Source organism: Parasteatoda tepidariorum, chromosome 7 (assembly GCF_043381705.1).
Source record: "Parasteatoda tepidariorum isolate YZ-2023 chromosome 7, CAS_Ptep_4.0, whole genome shotgun sequence".
NCBI lineage: Eukaryota > Metazoa > Arthropoda > Arachnida > Araneae > Theridiidae > Parasteatoda > Parasteatoda tepidariorum.
Genome location: NC_092210.1, coordinates 90,599,678 through 90,615,149, shown reverse-complemented (window position 1 = coordinate 90,615,149; position 15,472 = coordinate 90,599,678). Strand labels below are relative to the sequence as shown.

Genomic DNA, 15,472 nt, shown 5'->3' with positions numbered 1-15,472 from the left:
ATCATTATCAATTGTTTAATATTAAATGTTACTTTGTTGCATAATAATTGCGAAATTAATTTCGGTGATTCAGACGTAGAGAAAGTTATGGAGAACCTTTAAAAGAAATTGAAAATGCGAACTAAACAGGCCAGTTCCTTGTCTCAATTCTAGAAGAAAGAATATTGAGGGGTTTGGAATTTACGTCATTGATTACGGAAGCATTTCCTGATTCAAGAGTAAAAGAACTTTCATAAAAATTTGTTCTTTATACAGCTCTTTAAAATGTAGAAAAGTTAAAATTATTGAAGTTTCTTAGAGATCAAGATAATTTAAGATAATCCCGATAATTCAAGTAAACTGTTTTTTTTGTGTTAGATTTAGCGAGTGACCTGATTTAGCGAGTTATTTTTCCGTCTTCCCAGATCTTCGCTATAAACGGTGTGTCCTACTTTATTTAATAATCTGGAATCAATGCCCATATTCGATTAGGTTGTTAATTTCAATTAATTGTGAAGTGGTGCCCTTTCTGTGGGATGTTTCACCGTTACTTTTTTTTCCTTCCCCATACATGGTTACGAGGGCTCCTCTTAAATTAAAACCAGCTGAAAGTGTTGACTCAAGAAAATTCTGGAAAAGAGAAACGAACCGTTTCTTCAAGATCCGATTGAGAGAGAGAGAATCCGAAGAGACTGCGTACCTACCTCAGGAAGGAGGGGAGGGGGATTGACTCTTAATGCCCGCTGGGGGATTGAGAGGAAAGTTATTAACTTTACTGTCTACATAAAATCCCTTCTTTCCTTCTTTAATATCTCACTCTCAGATTCCAAGGGGGTGATTTTTACTATGTAGTCATTTAAAAGAATATTTGAGAGAGTAGAGTATATATGTAACTGTGAATAACAGAAATGGGTGGTTGTTGACTTCCACCGGTGAATGTTGACAATCACATAGTCGCTGCTTTGGTAAATGTCCGAAATGCATACTATGTCTAGTTAAGTACCCGGTATGCTCTATCTACATTAATGTTTTTTTTAAGGGCAAGCTCCCGCATTATACATTTGCCCTGTACACCCTTCACTGATGTTTTTTTTAAGGTTCAATCCCACTCCTCGGTATTTATACAGGGTGTTTATTAAGTCCCGGACCGTTTTTGATGTTTAATAACTCATGAAATAATAAAGATGGATTAAAATTAATTGCATAAATGGTTAGAGAGACTCAAAAAGTTTCATGATCATTGTCAATGAACTTCCACGTGTGCCCCCTTCGTCGCACGGAGAATATCAAGTCGATTGCCAATTTCACGCCAGGTAGCGGCAAGCATGTCGGCATTCACGGAGGTTATTACGGTTGTAATTCTGACTTTTAGGTCATCAATGTTCGACACGATCCTCCTGTAAACATTGTCCTTTGCAAATCCCCAAAGAAAAAAGTTCAGCGGTGTTATATCAGGTGATCTAGGTTGCCAAGGAATTGAACCTCCTCGCCCAATCCATTTTCCTGGAAAATGGTCATTCAAAGAACTACGAACGATGATACCCACATATACCTTCGTATTCGATAATACCTTCGTATTTCCACAACTAGGAGAGCTTCAGCCACATGTCTTTCTGCAACAAGATGGTGCACCACCTCATTAGGGTATCATCGTTCGTAGTTCTTTGAATGACCATTTTCCAGGAAGATGGATTGGGCGAGGAGGTCCAATTCGCCGACATGGATGCCGACGTGCTTGCCGCTACCTGGCGTGAAATTGACTATCGACTTCATATTCTCCGTGACACGAAGGAGGCACACGTGGAAGTTCATTGACAAGGATCATGAAACTTTTTGGGTCTATCTAACCATTTATGCAATTAATTTTAATCCATCTTTATTATTTTATGAGTTATTAAACATCAAAATGGGTCCGGGACTATATAAACACCCTGTATTTAATATTGCAATGAAACAGTATGGATTAATTTCGCAATACATGTAGTGGCTGTTCGAACTTTACAGTGCATTGATCTCTTTTGTGTCTATTTACTCGCAGAATGAAATAAATTGATAAAAGAAAATGAATTATTTTTCAGATGGATGAGGAGAGATGCTGTAAGCGATTACCTTAGCATCAGGATGTTAATCCTTCTGTTTGTTAATTGGGCAATGCTTGTCTCTGCGGTCATTCATTTGGGTAAGTTTCACGTTTTTTTTATTTTTAATTCTTTATAATTTATGTAAAGTGGCTTTTAACCGGCCTTCTATCAATGTTGAACTACTTGGTCTTGTAGTTTTGCATTTAACACAGAAGACAAGAGAACTCTTGGATCAAGCGTTGGGGAGTACTAGCTTTCTGGGAAGAATTTTTTATGGAACTTATTCACATTTTCGTTACATGTAGGGGAAAACCTCGAAAGTCTCCCCCATTAACTAGGAGACTCTAATTCATGATCCACGAAGGGTGTTTTATGTAAACACTGTGTTCGATTCGAGACGGGAGCACAATTTGAATTGATCAGTTTCTAGACACAAGAAATCGTTAATTGAAATTTTCTGTTTTTATTTTTCGAAATTATTTATTTTTACACAGCCCCATTAAAAATGCATTGTGTTCAATTTTTTTTTCATTTAAATTTATATTTTATTTTTTATTTTTGTAACAAAGCATAATATGAATTTTAGAAAAATAGCTATCGATTAAACTAACCGTTTTAATGATCTAGCCAATACAAGTAAATAAATAATATATAGATTAAAAAAAGGTAAAACCCCCACAAACCTTTTCCTTTTATTTTTTTATTCTCTATTTTTCTCCTCCTTTTTTTCTTTCTCAGTGTGGGATATTTTGACTAAACTATTTGAATTTTTCTATACATTTAGCATTAGCGCAATGGAGGGAATCCAGATATGATACTATATTGCAATTTCAAAGAACTCTCATTAAACACTGTGATAAGATTCGCGGCAAGCGTCCTTTCGTAGTATGTGAACATCGCTTGTGATAATCGATAATTAAAAAAATAAACATATTGTCCTTCCAAATCTCTAGAACCGTTTGCGGTACCATCGTGAAATTCAAATAGTGGATAAAGTGAGAAATGTTCCCCCCCCCAATACTAAAACTGTATAAATATTTATCTCGATCCTGATTGGTTGTTGTAACGTTCCATTTATTTACGCTAGCAACTACTCTTTCCATTCTATATCGAGTAAGCCAAGCCCGTCAAGTATCAATTCTCTGAAGTGACACATTCTAAATTCTTTCACTATATATTTACACTGAGACTTAACACAAAAACAGGCACAAAGCCATGCGGAACATAAACAAGCTGCATCGAGGTTGCCAGGTACACCAAACAAAAATACATCACGGTTACCATAAAATACATAAACAAATAATAAATCTAAGTTAAGAAGTAGACGGGAAAAGTATTATATTTCAGCTAATGTGATACGGCTCTGCATTTAATTCATGAAGTTACATTCTAACTTATGTAGTTACATTCTAACTTATCTAACTTATGAAGTTACATTCTAACTTATGTAGTTATATAGTTACATTCTAACTTATCTGACTTATGAAGTTACATTCTAACTTATCTAACTTATGAAGTTACATTCTAACTTATGTAGTTATATAGTTACATTCTAACTTATCTAACTTATGAAGTTACATTCTAACCTTATGTAGTTATGTAGTTACATTCTAACTTATGTAGTTATGTAGTTACATTCTAACTTATCTAACTTATGAAGTTGCGTTCTAACTTATGTAGTTATGTAGTTACATTCTAACTTATGAAGTTACATTCTAACTTATGAAGTTACATTCTAACTTATGTAGTTATGTAGTAACATTCTAACTTATGTAGTTACATTCTAACTTATGTAGTTATGTAGTTACATTCTAACTTATCTAACTTATGAAGTTACATTCTAACTTATGTAGTTACATTCTAACTTTTCTAACTTATGAAGTTACATTCTAACTTAACCCAACTTTAATGCGTTATTTAGCAGTGGGCGTTGAAGTCATATGTCACGCCTTCTTCAAGTACTAAATGGGGTACTTAAACACACGGTTGTATCTGATCACGTGGTTGTGCATGGTGTATTAGCGTTACAATGGTTTTAAGTATTGGATTTATTATCATGTTCGATTAATTTGAGGATTAGATTTAATGGGATGTCTACAGGCGACTTCACGCATGCGTTTCTATCCAAGTCAAAATTCTTGATGGTCCCATCAAAAAAGTTTGATGGTTTAAGCTGATTTCAGCGCGATTCATGATGGCCCCACGTCATTTGATGGTCACCATCACCCAACATTTTCCATTTTGCGTGTTTGATATGCCAGCAAACTTCCATCATTCCGTGATGTAAAATGCTGCTTGAATACTATGATAGTTAACCATGAAGAGAAGTTTGATTCTCATGGACCAACAATCCATGATGGTTCCAATTATACATTCCATGATGTATTAACGAGAATTCTTGTTGGTTCTCAGGAATATACTATCAAAACAATTTTTATTTTTTTATGTCGGACCATCATAAATCAGTCCGAATTCCTACATTAGGGTGATGGCTACTTATATTGGTAACCATCAAACAATAGAATAGTTTATAATGGAATTATTGATGATTAAAACCAATAAGATTACCTTAACTATAAGATTATCTTAGTCCGTCAGTGCAAAATCTTAAAAAATGTTGACTTTTGTAACGTAAATAGTTAACCAGCGCATGCCCTAGCTTACAACTATTAGGTTGTATGAGATATTTGTTCTCTGAAATTAAATGTGCGTTAATACCATAAAGAATTGGGAGATGCTTCAATTCAATAATATTTCATTTCGAAGCATAAATCTATTTAACGCCAAGAAACAATTAGGACGGCGAGGAATAATAAGCAAAACAAGAAGGGGTGGAGCTCCTTAGTCTTGCATAAATATCGCCTGTCATTCTGAGCACAGGTAGAAATGCGTGTATAAGAAAATGGGAACAACTCGAAACGCTTGTTTACCAAAATGGACGCAGGTCGAAATGGATGTTTAAAGAAATGGGCATAACAATTTTAATAAATGGACATAATTTAATTTCGTTTTTCAAGGGATGCCTGAAAAGTTACACTAACAGTCAACCTTCGTACTTTGTTTAAGTAAGTAAGTAAGTAAATGCTTAGATAAGTAAGTAAATATGTAAATGGTCAAATAAGTGGTTAAATAAGTAAGTAAATAAGTAAATGATTAAAGAAGTAAGTGTTTAAATAAGTAAATATTTAGATAAGTAAGTAACTAAGTAACTGTTTAAATAAGTGTATAAATAAGTAAGTATATAAGTAAATAGTAAAATAAGTAAGTATATAAGTAAATGGTTAATTAACGAATGTTTAAATAAGTAAATACTTAAGTAAGTGCTTAAGTAAGTGAATAAGTAAATGGTTAAATAAGTAAGTGTTTAAATAAGTAATGAAAAATAAGTACATAATTTCCTCGGTGTTGAATTTGGGTTAAGTATTGAAGAAGCATAATTTTCTTTTCGTAAAATATATATTTAAAAAACACAAGCATTTTTGTCCATGCATTTAAATGCGTATTTTGAGCGGCATCCATTTTCTTAAGAATTCATTTCGAGTTGTTTTTAAACACTTTTTAGAGAATATAAAAGATTCATAGCATTACATTTTATCAAGACATTACATTTATTTTCTTAATTTTTTGCAAACGTTTCAAATAATTCAAAATAGAGTTTTTAAGATTTCTATAATTTTTTAGTTGTTTCTCACTACACGCTCTATAATGTACCAAATAGAATTGGGTGATTGATAAGTTATTTCCTTTACTTATTAACGAAGGGTTTGTCGGTAAAATCTGGGGGGGGGGGGGGAAATTTTGAANNNCTGGGGGGGGGGGAGGAAATTTTGAAAGAAGAAGCCAGGAAAAACACAGCAAAAAGCACCACATTATCTAATACACAAATTTAAATGTCTGATTCGATTCGGACGTTGCTCCTGAATTCGATGCAATTAAAAAATTCGAAGGTAATTAGATATATTTCTAAAAAACGTAAATTAAGATATTAAATTTAATTCGAGGTTAACTGAAAAAATATTATTTTTCTTTTCTTGATCATTCAAATAAATATTGGAGTTGGTTACTGATTCGATGATTCAAATCAGTGATTGGAACCACTGAATTGATTCTGTGATAAGAATCACCAACTTGCAACTGATTCGAATCAATAAGTGATTCGAATAAGTAAGTGATATGAAAGTGAACGGTTTCTATTGATTCGAATCACTTGGATGATTCGTTTTGCACAACTCTAATAAATATCCAATAACATGAATTTGTGGCTCTACAGCCGAAATTACATTGGCTGTAAAAGTTCATTTAATTTGTAGAGAGAAGATTTTCTGTCCGGGTATTTTCTTCCGCTATTCTTTTCTCCCCCCCCCCTTTCGCCTCGAATACTGCAGACGATGTGAATATTTTCGTTCGAATGAATGCTGATATTCTCTCTCAATATATCCCGAGCAGAGTTTTACACAAGATAAAGATCTAAAAAGAAATCTATTGCCAGATATTTTCCATAAATAACACAAGACCTTTGAGCATTTTTGGAGAAGCGCTTTTCAAATCATTACCTACGTNATATGTAAATGGTCAAATAAGTATCCAATATCCAATAACATGAATTTGTGGCTCTACAGCGTAAATTAAATTGGCTGTAAAAGTTCATTTAATTTCTAGAGAGAAGATTTTCTGCCAGGGCATTTTCTTCCGCTATTCTTTTCTCCCCCCCCCCTACCGCCTCGAATACTGCAGACGATGTGAATATTTTCGTTCGAATGAATGCTGATATTCTCTCTCTCAATATATCCCGAGCAGAGCTTTACACAAGATAAAGATCTAAAAAGAAATCTATTGCCAGATATTTTCCATAAATAACACAAGACCTTTGAGCATTTTTGGAGAAGCGCTTTTCAAATCATTACCTACGTGGAAAGAGATCTTAATCTGAAAAAGATATGAGAGACCTCACTTCCTTCTTTCGACTTCTTTACACTCCTCTTGAAGAAATTATTTTTAACCGGGTGTGGGTTTTCACTTTAATGGCTGAACTCTTTGACCAGGCCTTGATTAATTGCTCGCCTTTTTATATCTTCATACCTTTAGTTTTTTTCCCCTCATACTTATTGTAAAGATTCACAACTACAAGCCAACTGAAAGAAAGGATCGAAGAACGAGATGTGGACTGATGATTTGTTTTCAGAACTGCGGGTGCAGGGAAATGACGAAAGATATTTTTTCCGATGCTATCTGTTAATGCAATGGTTACTGTTGATGCAATGGTTACTGTGTCACCTCGAATTAATTCTTCAACGACTTTCATAATTAATTAAACTATCTTAATTCTAAAAATCAGAAAGGTCTTTCTGCTCTTTAGATAGAATTACTTTACTTCACTTTGGGATTGGCATTAATTGTATTGATAATTAAAATAAATTTTATTAAAAAAAATATGTATTTATTATAAACAAGTAATATAAAATTTTTTTAAGTCAATTCCTACTTAGATCAAGTTTTATTAAATAATTACAATTTTTTTCTCCCATGTCAAACTAAAATTAATTAATTAAATTTCATGAATGAATTAATATTAAATGGGAATCTTATTATAATTTAGAGAATTTCTAACAAAAGGCAGCTATATTGAAACGACAGTTGTTTTAATTATTTTTCCTAATTTATATATATATATATGTATATATATCGTACTACCTTGACATTACATCATCAAAATTTTTGAGGCTTTTAATTTTTCTCGCTGCAAAAATATTGAAAAAAAAGAAATATGCAACGTTCAGTGAAGCACTTAAAACGGCGGAAACGCTTACAATTTATTCTAATTTAAAGATACACTTAATACCTCATATTAAATTATTTTTGTGTATTTTATTCATATATTAAACGTTTTGTCGAGGGTGGAATATCAACTCACTTTCGTAGAAAAATAAGCTTCACCTTTGTGTGTTATGGGAAAGAAAAATATCGTTTAATACGTTTCTGAAACAAGTGATTCAATTTAGTTTAAGAGTCCTTAAAAAGAAAAAGAAATGGTACATAAAAATTTGTCCATTCAATACTTTATTGACCTGTAATAGACAGAAGTTACGAACAAACACTTTACGAGTCCCTCTAGAATTCTTCGTAGGGATATAAACTTTGAGACCATTCCTGTAGGTTTTTTTCCTGCTTTGAGCTTTTTTTTTTTTTTTCGATTATCGAGAGTAATTGTTTGTGTTTGGCTTGTAAAAGAAAAGTTGAATGGGAAAAAAGTAATCGTAGTTAAATGAATGATTTTTTTGTAATTTTTAACAATTTCATCCATGTCAGATAATAGTTATTTATTAAATTAGAAATATTATTGAAGTTTATTGATCAGTTACTATTTATAAATAAAATATCGTTTTAAAAGGGTATTATTCGAAAATAAATCTTATCTTTATTTTCGCAATTAACACTGAAACTCTATTCTTGCGTTTATTTTTTTATTTTTACTTTTATATATTTCTTTTTAATGTGTGTCGATTATGGTGTTAGTTAATGCATGTTCATAATTGTATCGCTTACTTTTTTTACATTAATCTTTTACTTTTTTAAATTCAGTTTCAGCGTGTTTTATAATTCCAAAAACTGCACCCTTTCGAAATTTTTTTCACTTGTTTTTATTATTATCACATAAATTTAACACTACTAATACAAAATGTTGTTAACTAAGGCTTTAACATACTTCTAAATTAATATATTTACCAATCTTATCTTATTCTTAAAACCTTTGAATTATCCCCTCCATATATTTATTTAAATTAAAACTATTCGCATGTTTCTCTTTGGAAACAGATCTAATTTTTGAATTTCTTGCGAAATTTTAGTTGTAGATACTGTAGAAATGTCTCATAAATGCTGCATTTAAATATCGTGTTTCATATGACACAATTACTAAACCATATCTGATGAATATTTGTAACAGATTATGAGACTTACTTTGGCTTACACTTTAGCACTTTCATTGTTGCTTTTAAATATCATGTTCCATATGTTACAATTACTAAACCATATCTGATAAATATTTGTAACAGATTGACTTACTTTGGCTTAGACTTTAGCACTTTCATTGCTGCTTTTAAATACCATGTTCCATATGTTACAATGCTAAACCATACTTGATAAATATTTGTAACAAATTTTATGAGATTTCAGTTTGGTTTTTATCAAAACATTTTGAGTTTTGATCATTTTTGTTATTTTTCCTTATTTTGTGATAACCAGTGTATTTCTTTTACAACAGGCGTGATTCTGTGACAGATACAGATTAACTGTTAAGGAAAAATCTAGCCATTTCTATAAATGACTTTAAAATTATCGATAAATTGCAATGACTGTTTCAACCGCTGGTATAAATCTGCACCCACGTGATCTTTGCGATTACTAAAATCGCGGCGTGTGTTCATTTGTTGGTTAATAAAATCCAGTAAAAGAGAGAGAGAAGAGGAATGTCATAAATAAGCTTGAAAAGTTACTTAAGATAACCTTGTCACGTGACTATCCCCGTCCATCAGAACCGAGTGTCCATCAAAAGAATGTGATGGTTGGAGAGAAAGTAACAAATGGTATTTGTGAAGAGATGGAAGCTTATTTTAAGAGTTCCGATCACGTAGAGCGTGTCAACATTTCAGAAGTGATGGAACTTCTCACACACTGCTCTGTCTCTCTTTTAATAATTTTTATATTTCTGGTTTCAGTGATATTGATAAGGTATAAAACAACAGTAATCAAATTTCCTTGGCCTATAGAATCCCGATTTGTTCCTTGGTAATTGCAAACATATTGACCAAAAAAAATATTTTGAAAAATTTATTGTGGAGAATGAAATTTTTTCATTGGTTCGTCAATAATAGTTTCATAGGGATACCTACAAGTGAAGTGATGTAGTGTGGGTATATCTATCTTGATTGGTTGTTGACGCGTGACATTTGTTAAAGTTAGCAGCTGTTCTCTCCATTCCATGTCGAGTAAGCCAAGCCCGTCAAGTATCAATTCTTTTAAATGATGCATTCTAAATTCTTCCACAAAGATTATTTCTCAAAGATTTCAATTCTTTCACTTTATATTTACACAGAGAATTAACACGTGAAGGGTCATAAAGAGAGAGATAAAAACGCTAATTATAAAAAATACTTAGGAGAGATAAAGATTCATAATATTCTAAATCCATATTTCAAACTATTTATTTCCCATGTAAATGTATGCGGAATTCTTCTTTAGTAAAAAAATATTATTTCCAACAAATTATTCTTAAGTATAGGCAGTTTTTAATTCCCTAAGTGTAAGCAGTTTTTACAGTATCTAAATTTGCTTGAAAAATCTGACTCCATTGTCCATTAAAAATTATGTTTCAGTTATAAACTTATAATAATAATATTAGATTTAAAAATTTTAGTGTAGAAGCATCTCACACTCGGATTCAACCCCCCCCCCCAAGCGTTTACTTAGAATTGGGTACTTACACTTCTAGAAGAAGATCTCCCATACCCACACAATTGACCTGTAACACCAGCGCCAGCTAATCTTTAGCAGTACAATGGCGTTGAGCTTAGTTTCTTTACATAAGTTAATTACCGATAAGTTAACTAAATATAGAGCCGTATCGTGCATTGAATTAGTTGAAATGTAATTTTTTCTCGTCTACTTACTTTACTTAACTTAGATTTATTATTTGTTTATGTATTTTATAGCAGCTGTGATGTATTTTTGTTTTGTGTACCTGTCAACTTCGATGCACATTAGTTTGTTTATGTTCCACCTGGCTTCGTGTCTGTCTTTGTCTTAAGTCTCTGTGTAAATATAGAGTGAAAGAATTGAAATCTGTGAGAAAGAAGTCGTTGTGAAAGAATTTAGAATGCGTCACCTCAGAGAACTCATACTTGACGGGCTTGGCTTACTCGAAATAAAATGGAAAGAACAGTTGTTAGCGTAAACAAATGCCTCGTTTTAACATCCCATCAGGATCGAAATACCCTCACTACGTCACTTTTTATTTTATATTTTATAACCATTGTTGAACAGCCGACCCAAAATTGAGTTTACGACTACTAATGTTCAACTCCGTAGCCTTGTCATTTCGAACCCAATTTAGAAGACAAGGGAACTCCTGGCTCAAATATTGGGAGGAATTTGCCTTCGTGGAGGAGTTTTTGATGGAACTAAAAAACATTTGGTGCCGCATGGAGAGGAAGACCACGAGAACCTCCCACGGTTAGCCTAACGGCAAAGATCGGTGCTAGCCGGATGCAGGATTCGAATCGCCAAGCCATCGATGGGATTCGAACCCGGTTCACCTCAATGGAAGGCGAATGCTCTACATTATTACCTGAACTCTTTAGTTAGGGCAACTACTGCTATTGCTAAGGTAACAAAGACATTTTTTTTTACCTCGCTCAGAGAACTGTTTGGAAAAGCGTCTAAGTATGTATTTCGTAATTTAAGGAGAGAAAAAAATACTCCTAATCAAATAATAATAACTAAATTTTTTAAAAAAGAGAACAATCTTGAATATGACTTTTAAATCAACAAGTTCCATTTCGAACGGATTCTTCATTAGAAAATGAGTAGAATCTTTGATTCGATGAGCTAGACTTCCCCCTGAATAAATCTCAGGCTCCAGTGGTAGAAATTAAAGGGGGGGGCGGGAAATACCAGGAATGCATAATAAAATAAGAGAGAGAGAGAGTGTGTGTGTGTGTGTGGAAGAAATGGAAGGAAATCTTACAGGTAGGTATACACATCTGTAGGGATGCACAAGAGCGGTAACCATGGCAACGTTATTGATCTCGAAATCCGAGACTCCACTTTTACGTAAAATGTATGTCAAATTATGTCAAATGTATGTCAAATTATTAATGTGAACAACTCCAGGTAAGCAAGAAATAAATTTAGATGAAAAACATTTCCCGGATTTATTGAAGTGGAAAATGTTTTTACTCTGGGATAATCCACTCTAGTCGCCAAATTTATTTTCTCTCGCCAATTGGATAGTAAAAGTCAGGCGTGTGGAGGAGACCTCTTATGATTTTAAATGGAAAATTTATCATTACCTGAATATTAGGAAGGTATGTGTTTATTAAACTATCGCGTTAAATGGTATTTAATAAAAACGACCGCGTTAAATGGTATTTAATAAAAGCGATCGTGTTAAATGGCATTTAATAAAAACGATCACGTTTAAATAGCGTTAGCTAAAAGTGATCATGTTAAATAGTATTTAATAAAAACGACCACGTTAAATGGCATTTACTAAAAGCGATCGTGTTAAATGGTATTTAATAAAAGCAACCACGTCAAAGGACATTCATTATAAGTGATCATGTTAAATCGTATTTAATGAAAACGAATACGTTAAATGGCATTTACTAAAAGCGATCGTGTTAAATCGTATTGAATGAAAACGAATACGTTAAATGGCATTCAAGGAGGGAAACTGTTTATTGTAAAAATGTATGGTGAATCAAATTTAAGGAAAAGAAGTGAATCAAATCGTATGATAAAATTTAGAATATATGTTACTGTTAAACCTCGCGCACTTTACCTAATTTGCAGATTAACTGATTTGCTTCGTTAAAGTGCAGAATCAAGAGTTTCTTCATTTTATTTTTATAATATGCATTCAATGCTTAAAATATGCAATAATTTGTTTCTATAATTTGTTGATTATTTAAATTGTATTTATTAATTTGATTCTTTTGACACTAAAAAGTAAAGAAAGGGCATCACGTAATATTCTTTAATTTTAATATTTTAAACCATTTAATTCGTTTTCTTTACCGTTAATTCATTTTATTACAGTTATTTAAATGGTACAGTTAATCAACGTATGTGTTGATTGTTTGATTGTTACATCTTGACTTCATAGATAATGACCAAAAAAATATCGTTTATTTAAGCGTACGAAAACGTTTGTTGATCTATCAATCACCTTATTTTCACTTTGATGAATGCTTAATAAATTAATGTTGATTATTCAGCAAATTTGCAGATTGAACAATCTTTAATATCTTATCGGATTCTCAATTAAAATGCATAATCTATAGAGAACGAATTACTGCACTTTAGAGTAATTATAGATATTATATAAATCTGCTTATTAAAAAGAAGAAGAAAAATCGGGAACTTCGGAAAATAATGCTCGGCGGCAAGAATTAGTTGTACGTTGCGTGTTGTACTGTAGTTACAACATACAGGTTTGAATAATTTTTTTGTTATTTTCTGATTCAGGGGGGGGGACTTTTTTTTCTACTCTTGGTCAGTGTCATGTCTCGGGCATGCCTTTGGAAGTGTTTCTAGAATAATTATTATGTAGAATTTAAAAAGATGATACACTTTCATTTCAGGGGGCGGGGTATTTGGCGGACGACGATTTCAGCGAAATGCAATAGAAGCAAAATGTTTCTGAAAATTAAATACACCAGAATGAGAAAAAAAAGCAGAAAATCTTTAGATTCTGTTTGCATTTATAGAATGAAAAAAAAATGCGATGCATAGAACCGAGTAAGTAACATCTTCAAGTAAACTGCATTTTGCAGCAAATATTGCGAGTAAAAAGAAGCTTTGAAAATAAAAACCGTGATTTAGAAACAACTAAAAATAATCCCACTGAAATGTTTAAATATTGATTCTTTTAATAAAGTCGATCCAACTAATTTTCCGAATTTTTCTTTTAAAATGTCATCCCTTTTTCTATTTTGAAAATGAAAACTATTTCTTATACTTAACTTTAACACTAAAGACCTTATTTATTGCGTTGATAAGAAACAATTCGCTCTTCTTATAAACTCTGAATGCTAATTTTTATATTACATTGACCGTAAATTAAAAACTTTAAAGCAACATAAATTAAATGTAAATCAAGAAATTAAAACAGAAAATTACTTTTTGATTTCCTTTTTTTTTGCGCACTTAACATCAGTTTTTGAAAGTTTAAAATACTAAAAAACACTGGTGTCAGAAATTAAGAGAATTTGCAGACTCGGTCAATTATCTCTAGAACTACTAGACCGATTTTAATGAAATATAATTCGTACATGCATTGATACACTACAAAACAAATAACCATTCAACAATTGTAATACACACGCATGCGCAACACTCGTTGAAGTCGGAAGGTATGAAACAATGGTTGGAGAAGAAGCAAAAAAGAACAACAAAAAAAATAGGTAAATCGGAGGTAGGGTCCTCTCTTATAGATATACAAGCCTTGCAGCGTAATTTCATACTTAAAATAAGACAGTTTATCATCTCCTGTGACAATTGGCCTGAATTTACCTGTGGCAATTACATACCTTCCGATTCCAACGAGTGTTAGTGTGCATAACAATTGTTGAATGGTTATTTGTTTTGTATTGTATCAATATATGTACCCATCAAATTTCATTGAAATCGATCCAGTAGTTCTGGAGATAATTGACCAAGTCTGCAAATTCTCTTAATTTCTGACACCAGTGTATTTATTATAGTTTATTTTCTACATTTTTTTTTCTCAGTTGCATTGCTTTTAACGAGAGTGCTAAAAATGCTTCAATGTACCATCATCTGGAGGGGGGTGGACTATTCTGAATGAAAAGAACAACTTTTTCCCTCCCTTCTACCATACACTATCACTCCTACCATGAGGAGATTCTATGATACATAAAAGGAAACTATTTGGGAATACCACGCTTCTGGAGAAAAACTCCAGGAGTATTTCCGGTAAAAAGGGCAAATAAGAAGTCTATTAAATAGTTTGGTTGCTTTTTTTCTGAAAAGATCTCGCTCGAAGGCCTGCAATGAAATATCAAAGAAGAAGCTGACGAGTCGATAGAAATAGAGAAGAATAAAGAAAAGGCGTCAAAACTTAATATTAGACACATTGCATTATTTAGAAACGCTGTGTGTCTGAATATTCAAGCAAAGAGAGATAAGCATAAGCACCATTACAAAAAATGTTAATTTTTAAATGTTAATTGTTAATTTTTAACGGTAGGTAGGCACTTTATTTACGTCGCACTAGAGTTGCGAACTACACTATTGGCGACGATCTGGGAAACATCCCCGAGGTTGATCCGAAGACATACCATCGCAACTTTGATCCTCTGCAGAGGGGATGCCTCCCCTGCTTTCGTAGCTCGATGGCCTGCGCTCCAAATGGAGCACTTTACGGTAGAACAGTTTAACGAAGACCGATACCGCAAAGCCTCTGTCCCTACGCAGGCTGATCCAAGTGGTCACCCACCTTGCTGACAGCAGCCAATGATGCTTGACTTTGGTGCTGTACTGGGAACCGTGTCTTTACTGTCATTCCACTGCGAATTATAATATTGCGTTGTATTTAAAAATAATAAAAAACATGAAGAAACTGAAAATATATATCTAAATATCTAATTAATCCAATCCGTCGAATTTATATC

At 32.6% G+C, this 15,472-nt stretch overlaps 1 protein-coding gene across 1 annotated transcript in view; it reads left to right on the top strand.

Moving 5' to 3' along the window:
• Window positions 1-2,057: 2,057 nt before the first annotated feature.
• Window positions 2,058-15,472, top strand: part of LOC107441071 (discoidin domain-containing receptor 2) — a gene marked incomplete at its 5' end in the record, with an annotated part of 49,498 nt that continues 36,083 nt past the window's right edge. Inside the window, 1 exon segment of the mRNA XM_043051341.2 lies at window positions 2,058-2,158. Coding sequence (XP_042907275.1) covers window positions 2,062-2,158 — 97 coding nt within the window.